At 40.0% G+C, this 9,454-nt stretch overlaps 1 protein-coding gene across 1 annotated transcript in view; it reads right to left on the bottom strand.

Annotated features, from left to right (window-relative positions):
- The window catches only part of BRCA2 (BRCA2 DNA repair associated), a 33,526-nt gene that overhangs the window by 1,378 nt on the left and 22,694 nt on the right, over window positions 1-9,454 (bottom strand). Inside the window, exons 19-26 of the mRNA XM_059465956.1 lie at window positions 9,026-9,181; window positions 6,888-7,032; window positions 4,014-4,135; window positions 2,766-2,967; window positions 2,373-2,539; window positions 2,154-2,289; window positions 1,262-1,518; window positions 655-798 (exon numbers count right to left, since the gene is read on the bottom strand). Of these exons, the coding sequence (XP_059321939.1) occupies window positions 655-798; window positions 1,262-1,518; window positions 2,154-2,289; window positions 2,373-2,539; window positions 2,766-2,967; window positions 4,014-4,135; window positions 6,888-7,032; window positions 9,026-9,181 (1,329 nt within the window). The remainder of the gene's footprint in view (window positions 1-654; window positions 799-1,261; window positions 1,519-2,153; window positions 2,290-2,372; window positions 2,540-2,765; window positions 2,968-4,013; window positions 4,136-6,887; window positions 7,033-9,025; window positions 9,182-9,454) is intronic.

The following is a 9,454-nucleotide window of genomic DNA, read 5'->3' as shown; positions in this document are numbered from 1 at the left end:
CCAGGGTGTTTCCACCTCCCTTGCAACTCATGGCAGGAAAAATTTTTGTTCTGACTGTGCTCAGTATTCCGTGTCAGAAGCAACTCACCACCAGCAGCTTTCATGGGAAATTTGAGTACTATTTAAATCAACTTTTGTCAAGACTGCTAAAATACATTTTCCCAGTGACATCCCTATTAAATCCTAGAAATAGTAAACACTGTCTATAAAAAGACAGTGGAAGTAAATTCTCTCAACAAAGGTGGGAACTGCAGAATGCCTTGAAATAAAAATGAATGTACAGATCAAGATTTTTCCCTTCTGTGACATTCACATTGGATAATCTTCACAGTGGGACCAAAGAAGCACTACATCATCTATAAAGAAAGATGATTCATTTTACTCACATCAATTCAAAATACTTAGAGTATGTTGTGGAAACACAGGCCACAAGGGGAAATTTTCACACAGTGTTTGGAGGAAGGATAATCTATCTCATGGCTCCTCTGGGGAATAATCCTAAACCCCCACACAAAGAGAAAGCTTCTAATCAGCTTGCATTGCCCTAAAAAGACTGGATGAAATGGACACAGAAGTGAGACCATTCACCACTTGCTTAAATCCTTACTGCATGTACTGCCAGTATAAACACAGCATTAATTACCAGAAGCTTACCAAACTTCTATCCTCTGCATGGCTGCAGGAAGCAGAGGGGCTTTCCAAACCACATCTTTTAGGTAAACTGGGTGTCAGCAAGAGATTTCTTCCTAGCAAATTCATCAGTTTACTTTCTGCATCAGAGCAAAAGGAGGGCACATTCTGTAAGGGAGAACAGAGTTTGCAACGCAGAATAGTTGGCCTTCAAACTATTTAAGGACTATGTACACTACATTTAAGACTTTCTTTTTTCATCATTATCCCACCGGAATTTTATTTTATATCAAATCAACAACATTCCTGCACTTTCTGTCCATGGCAGATTCCCTATTGACAGGTACAAGATCTTTTGCCACTCAGAGATTCTGTGGCACATCATGACTCATCTGCTGGATGAGTTGGAAAATTAAAAAAAAAATAAAATCAAGACATTCAATTCCTCAGGCAAATTGCATTAACATCTTACTTTGTCTCCCAGAAAATTCCCCTCAAATTCAGCATTGTGTGCATTACTTGTTTTAAAGGTTTATCAATACTAACAGACTTTTTGCTGAAGGATGTAACATAGCAGTAGCTAAAAGTAACCATCAAATCCATCAAATGACACTTCTACAGGTTTACTTACCTCTATCACACTTCTCAGTTCATTAACCTTCTCTTGAAGATAGCATTCCTTTGGACTGGCTGAGAATAAAGAAAGATCTCCAGCCAACAGCACGGGAATTTCTGATCTGAACTCAGACTGCCACTGAAGGTTGCTTGCAGAAATGAGTGAGCAGCGGACAACTACATCTTCAATAGCCAAGTGTCTGAGATCTGTCCAGATCTTTACTGCCACTAAATTATAGCTTTCATCAGACAAGTATACCACAGTAGTGAAACCTAAAAGCAGGAAAAAAGTCTGAATTAAATCTTTACATCTCTTTAAGTGATACTAAAAAAATTCACACGCATCTTGAAAGAGCTACATGGCAGCCCATCTGCATGATGACAGGTATCTCATACTTCTTTCACATTCTACACCAGCTCCCTACTGATTAGAGGAAACAACTCAAAGTCTGTGTCTTTAAAAACAATACTATGGAATTTTTCTTTTCACCTAGAAGATTATCCACCTCTCCCGCTCCAGTGCCTGAATTCCACTCATTCCATGACACTATACACCAAAGAGGGAGTTCATGTACATGCATGATGGTGTTTCTGCAGATGCTGAACACAGATGTGAGAACTTAGGCTCACCATTTATAGAAAATAAATAAATAAAAATCATTTAAATATAAGCTGCTTTTGAGCTTAGATCCTGCCTTACTAACTTCCTGAGCTAATAAGCACAGAGAGTTTTTCTTCAGAAATACAAATTTATCTGCCAGCATGTCACTGGCAAAGTGACATGGCCAGTATTTAGGAGGTTTTCACAGGCCTGAGATGCAGGTACAACACCAAGATAACTCTGACTTTTGAAATCAAGAATTCAGTGCTAATTCAGTGGGAGGACATGAATGTGGTCCACAACATACCTGTTCTGCTAACAGAAATGACAACTCCAACTAAATCCACTTCAGCACATGGTGGCTGAAAAGAAGGATCCAACAAACTGGTGAATTCTAGAGCCTTTCTTGGAAAGAAAATCTGTACCAGCATCTCCTGTGATACCTGATGAAACACAAAACTTCAGTATTTACCACACTTAGAGGGTAAATTTTAATGATGCACCTGTATGCACCTAAAGCACTTACTGCTAGCTGTAGGTACTGAGTTTTCTTGGTGGCTGTTAGCTGGACGTTGGTGGAGTCTGCCCTGCCCCTGGGCTGGGATGCTGACAGCTGGAAGATCCTGTAGCGAGCGCCTTCCTTCAGCAAGGAACACACGTCGGGCAGCGGGCGCCAGATGCTCAGCACTGCTCCTGACAACAGCACGGTAAGCTCAGTCACCTGCTCAGTCACCCTCTGAAGGCTTTTAAACAAAATAAATCTACAGCACTCCCTCCTATCCAAAAGCCTTAAACCAAGAATCAAACCGGAAATATTGACATGTAAGCTAAAATACTGTTGGGAAACTCTTCAAATCTACCTGTGCTGGCCAGTTACCACATTTAGTTAAAAGTTATTTATAATTTTTCAAGCACTGACCTTTATGTTTTTCTTGCTTTCTGTAGTCTACCACATGTAATCTCCATACTGCAGACACATCCCTTTTGTAACAACCATTTTCTTCTTGTTCTGCTGACTCTAAAGCCTTCTTGAATTGTTCCTGCATCTGAGTTTGTTTTTTGTCATTCATCAGCTGTCTGTAAGCCTTCAAGGCTTTTAATTGGTCATCACTTAGATATCCCTGCAACCAAGAGAAGTGGAACTCAGTACCTTTTTTCTTAATCAAAAAACCACAAGATTTTTAGATAGCCTCTTTCTTGAGTATTCATCTGTTAGAAGCAATTTATTTCCAGCTGATGCACTACTAGGACTTGAAATGAGGTATATTAAAACAACAGGAGGCAGCAGAGGTACTGCTGGTACTCAGTTGGTGCTCTCTGGTCTGGGCAGAGATTACACTACACATTGTTCCTACCTGACTAGTGAGAAGCCTGCTCGACAGTGTATAAGTAAGAGGAATATTTAATATGACAGGTAGGCTTGCCTGTTTCATATGAAGACATATTAGGAAAAATTTCTGGAAGAATAAAGGAAGAGTTGCGCTTCTCCTCAGGCTGCTGTCTTTGAGCTGACACAGTGATCTACACTAAAATGCATCAAACACATCACTTTACTGACCAATACTTCAAGACCCAGATTTCTGTACATGCAGCTCCAGAGACATAGCTACCATTTCATCAAATATGACAGACAAGGATCCTCACTTGCAAAAGGCAAGGCATGTATTTAATTTTTTAATAACTTGCAGGGACTAATCACCTCTGTCTTTATTAGTAAAGGCATAAACACTTAAAAGTTGTGATTTAACTGGGAACAGGGAATGAAGACAATGAAGACAATATAATTATCCAAACAATTCAATGAACAGCATGCAAGAGTATGTGTATGAAACTCTAGATTGATGAGATGCATTAAGTTTTTGTATATGCAAGACAAAGCAAAGTAATAAAATTACAAGTAGCATTAATTTTTAATTGTGCTATATCCTGGATTTTTATGCCAAGAGAAAATTGCCATCCAAGATAATATTAATCAATTACAACAAGCCTTCATTACTTTTTTTTCCAAATTTTTAATATTAATTTATTTAGCAATAAGCATGCTGTAGAAAATATTAAAAGGCAGCAAAACAAAAGAGTAATTTAATGGTCAATTTCAGCAGAAGTTATTAAATTTTAATTTACTCCAAAAGCTTTTCAAAATTAACCCAGTAGTATCTACAGTTACCTCCATATAACCAGGATCAGATGCATTCTGAATTGCTTCATATAGTTCTGCACCATCTTGCAAATTATGGATTTGCTGTCTTGTGACGATCCGTGATCTTGGTGTTCTTCTACTGGTTCTCTCTGTTGAGAAAAAGCCTTTATGTGGAGCACAACCAATACATTTTAAAATTAAGGAAGAAATAATTATGTATGAAGCACAGCAGTATTTAGGCCTTGCCAGAATAAAAATACAAAACACATGTATAGGAATTGATGTGTATGTGCATGCATATATATATGCATACCCAGGAAATACAGAAAAAAAATCTTACTCATTCAAATCCAACATAGATAGGATATTATCCAAACTTTGGGGTAGCCAGTGTCAGTGGCTAGGAGGTTAGTAACTAGTATCACTGGCTAGTTATCTCTTTGCAGAGGGTGGGAGATTTGATGGGCTGCCAAGAACCTTCGTAGACACATGACTACATTTCCTTTATGTCCATCACTTGGTCTTCCTCTCATGCAGCAGAAAAGTCTTAAGGACACCAAGATGTGGGACAGCACAGGCCTTCACACAAAGCCTCCTCAGGACATCAGCTAAATGCCAAGTTAACTTATATTACCCTCTCCTTATGTAAGTCCCTTTGCTGCCAGAATTTTGATGAATTCCTTCAGCACAGCAGACTCTTGTGTACACAACTTTACCAAACATAAAACAACACATGAGGTCTCATAGCAGTGACGTTAAGAATTACAAGGCCATCTCTGATTTCAGCTAAGAATTCCATGCTAGAACCACTGTTGGAAAACACCTCTGCCAGAGGTGGACAGTGTCAGCCATTACAGAATTAGAATATATTGAAGTGGAAGGGACCTTTGGAGGTCTGGAGCACCCTACAGAAGGCTGACCAAGGCTGTCCAGTGAGCTTTTTATTATCTCCAAGGATGGAGATTTCACAGCTTCTCCAGGCAACACTGTCAGTCAACCATCATAGTGAAAAAGTTTCCTGATGTCCTGTGTTCCAGTTTGTGCTCATTTGGCTCTGGACTTGTCACTGGACACCACTGACACAAGCCTAGCTCCATCTTCTCTGCACTGTCCTTTCAGGTATTTAAGTACATCGATCAGATGTCCCTCTGAGCCTTCCCCAAGCTCAATGGTCCCAGCTCTCAGTTTTTCCTAGGTCAGATGCTCCAATTCCTTAAAACACATTCATGGCCCTTGGTTGGAATATCTCCAGTGCGTCCACGTCCCTTTTGTGGTGAGGAGTCCAGAACTGGACATGGCATTCTACATGTGGCCTTACCAGTGCTAAACAGAAGGGAAGGATCACCAAGACCTTCTCAAAAATCCTCAACTTGTCCACCAGGACACCCAGGGCTCCTTCTGCCAAGCTGCATTCCAGATGGGTGACCCCCAGCATGTATTGGTGCATGGCCCTGCTCCTCCCCAGGTGCAAGATTTGCAACTTGCTTTGTTGAACTTCATGAGGTTCTTGTCAGCCCGTTTCTCCAGCTGCCAAAATCCCTCTGGATGGCAGCATAATCCTCCAGTGTATTCATCACTTGTCCTAATTTTCAGCATCAAACCTGCTGTAAGTACATCCCCCCATTCTCCAGATCATAAATGAACTTGTTAAAACAGGACTAGACCCTGTACTCATCGCTGGCGTACACCATGAGTTACTGGCCTCCAAAGAGACTTTGTGCCACTGATCACCACCTTCTGGGCCCTACTGTTCAGAGAGTTTTCTATCCACCTGCCTGCTCATCCAGCCCATCAGCTTCTCTCTGTGGATCCTAAGGGACACAGTGTCAAAAGCCTTTCTGAAGTCCAGGCAGACAATGCACTGCTCTCGCCTCAACTGCCCAAGCCAGTGATTTCATCACAGAACATTGTCAGGTTGGTCAAACATGGCTTCCCCTGAGTGAATCTTTGCTGAATACTCCAAGATCATATTTTGTTCCCTTTTGTGCCTGTTAACAGCTTCCAGGATTATTTCTCCCATCATCACCTTCTCAGGGATCAGGGTAAGGCTGACTGGCCTGTAGGTTTCTGGGTGCTCCTTCCTATCTTTTCTGAATACAGCAGACACATTTGCTTTCTTCCACTCTCCAGGCACCTCTACCAATGAACTAATGATCATTCAAAGAGGATCAAAAGCAGCCCCACAGACACCAGTCAGCTGCTCAGCACTTCTGAGTTAATCCTATCATCAGCTATGGACTTACATATGTCCAGTTTGCCTGAGTGCTCTCTAACTTGATTCTCTTCCGCCAAGGGTATGTCTTCCTTGCTTCAGAATTTCCCCTGGTCTCTGTGGCCTGGGATTGCCAACCAAGGGCATTTGGTGACTCAGCATGCTCCATGGCCTGTGTCACCAGAGTCCCTGTCCCACTGAGCAGCTCCACTGACCTCAGCATCTACACAGTCACGCAATTATTCATGAGGAAAGATGCTCAGTCTTGGTGTCCAGGCCTACTGAGATACATCCTAGCAGTGCCCACCTCTGGGTGAAATCTTACAGTGTCATGTCCCTGAAGGGAATTAAATTATGATTTCTACAATTTTGTAGCATTTCCCTGAGAATCACCTCAAGGATAATTTTTTAGTGGCCTGCCTATGAATATGTTCAAAAGGGTTCCCTAGATAGCTGCAAAGCCTTGCAAATAAGCACATAACCATTTTGTACCAAAAGGTCTTGACACACAGGAAGCAAAAAAACAACACAAAACCAAACCAACAACAACAACACAGAAAACAACCCAAAATCTCATCTCTGCTTCTCTATCACCAGAGAAGATTTTTGGCAATTTCTTTTAACTTTTCTGGAAATATCAAAATGTTTTCCTGTTCTTTACACATGTTCTGAAAGAATGAAAGCTTTACCTTCATGTTTTTCATATTCTGCTTGGATTTTTGCAAACAGAGCTTCCAGTTTCTTTTGCTGATTCTCTGCATGCTTGGCAGCTTCCCTTTCTTCAGCTCGGCTGTTACGAAAAACGTAGGACCCGGCTGACGTCTTTTCCATCCACTGAAATAAAAAGATTAAAACTAAACCCAGACTTTAAAAAGATTATTTTTAACGTTATCTAGCTTCTCTTTCATACTCACTGTTAAACAAAAATGCTTTAAAAATGAACAGGCAGCAGACCCTAAGTTCTTCCACTGTAACAGATAAAAGGCAAAACCCCACAGCACGGGTTGGTAACTTGTCAAAAACAAGCAGAATGGAGCAGTATCCAAACCCAGATTATTTAACAGCTGAAGAAAACATAGCTTCAAGTAGTGGGTATCAATGTTGTAATTTAGATGATGAATGGATCCCACTGGCAGATACATTAAGATACAAACCATCAAACTCAATCCTAAAAAATACACTAGACTGCATTCTACCCAATCTGTCTTTCCACATCAGCTGTATGGTCTGTTTTAACACCCTGGGTTAGATGCTGTAAAAGAACTATGATGTTGTTCTGCAGATGCTCCTAAACCTTTTCTGCTGAGATGGTGCCATAGGACTAGAGGCTTGTCCAGAACTCTGCCAGAACTGGCTTGCCTGATTTGAAGAGCTAAACAAGGAGATCCATGGCTGCTGAAAGTGGTCCCTTTCCTTCCAATTCCATTTTCTGCACAGTTCTGTCTTCTCCCTTGCACTGGCTCTAGCACATATCTGACCTCAGCAGACTGTATCAGTTTGGTAATTCAATAGACAGCAGTTCATTGTCTGTTCTTAATATTATTATTACTTACTTTTTCCTAGTTTAATGAATTAAGCTGCTCAAGTAACAAGACCAGGTGAGCTCCAGGTTCAGAACAGAGAAGCAGCAGGGGTGTATAGTGAAAGCAAGGTAAGGAGAGGTTGCAGGACCAATACTTATGAGGCACTGAATTGTTGAAATAGGCTCTGCCTACCTCATTAATTGCACACCATGTATCTCCTGCATTATTCACAGTTTGACACCTTTAATTAAGGCTACTGTGATTCCTACACTCCTTGGCTCTTGACGTAAAAGGAGACAGCCCAAATCTTCCTACAATTTTGGTATGTTTGAGCAAGAGTCTCAGTGTTTAAAGCAGAAAAATGTACATCAATCTCTTGACATAGCCAGATATGAAGAAGCATTTGCCTCCCCAGCCTGGAAACCATTTATTGTGATGCAGTTACAGATTACAGTCCTCTTTCTGAGACTTAAATAAAGGTTTGTTCTACCAGGCAGCTCACATAATAAGTGCTGCAATTTCCTCCATTAAAGTAATGATCTAAATAGCAAACTAATGATCCAAACCAAGTACCTTTGCAGAATTCATTCTACATCAACCAACAATAAAATAATACCTTAGAAAGAAGACAATGAAAAAACAGTCTTAGATATACATGCCAAGTATAACCTGCTCTGAGGAAAGCTAATAAAATATGAAAGTTGTGTCCTGGTTAAACTGCTTACATTAAAAAGATTGATTACTAACAGAAATATTGTTTCTTTTTGTGTCTGGTATTGTTATAAAACCAAGTAGTTGCAGTGAAGTCTGACTGCAGTATTTAAATGTCTGGATATCAAGTGGTATTTAAAAGATTTTAAATCTATTTTACACCATAACTACACACTGTACTTTCACTAATACAGAACGTACACAATACAGTCAGCTACATGTAAGAAAAAGTAATCCTACAAATGCTTAGAAATATGTGACTTTTTTGTTAATATGTTTATAATAAAACAAATGCAGTAGAGTACAGAACTGAAATTCAATTATTTCTGGCTTTTTGAAGCTCAAAGCAAAGCCAACTGAAAGATACTGAACACAAAATAAAATTCTTCTTATAGCAGGATATACCAATCCTGAAATACTAAATACATGCACAATGCAAGAACCACTCTTCATTAGTTTACACATAATGGTATCTTAAAAAAAAAAATTTAGCTTTCTATATTGTGTCTGATTTGAAAAATGATATAGCAATTCATTAATATAATTGAGATCTCACAGAACCCTGTTAGATGAATAAAATACTTACACCATACCTGAATAGGGTAAGTTCTTTGAACTACCACATCAATACAGCCCACTGCACCGCCCTCACTGTAAAGCGATGACAGAGGCACCGGGAAAGGTCTGGGATCCCGATGGAATCCCAGCTTGGTGTGCCATCGCACACGGCGAGTGCTGTTCGCTGAGATCTGAGCAAGGGAAACGGTGAATGAGAAACTGGCACTGCTAAGTCAGAGTTATAGCAACACATTTTAACTACAGGAATATCTAAATATTTTTATATCTATTTTCACACTGACCTCACTAAGAATATATCACTTTTGCACCTGAGCAGATCACATTTTAATTCCTTTCACACTGACGAATGTATTTTCAACAGAATCTAAAAATCGGAAAAGTTAAAATTCTCTGGGAAATGAGAATGTATGAGACAAACCATTGCTTTGTACCAGAGTAGCAAT

Source organism: Ammospiza nelsoni, chromosome 2 (genome assembly GCF_027579445.1).
Source record: "Ammospiza nelsoni isolate bAmmNel1 chromosome 2, bAmmNel1.pri, whole genome shotgun sequence".
NCBI classification, from domain to species: Eukaryota; Metazoa; Chordata; class Aves; order Passeriformes; family Passerellidae; genus Ammospiza; species Ammospiza nelsoni.
This window is presented reverse-complemented; position numbering and strand designations above follow the sequence as displayed.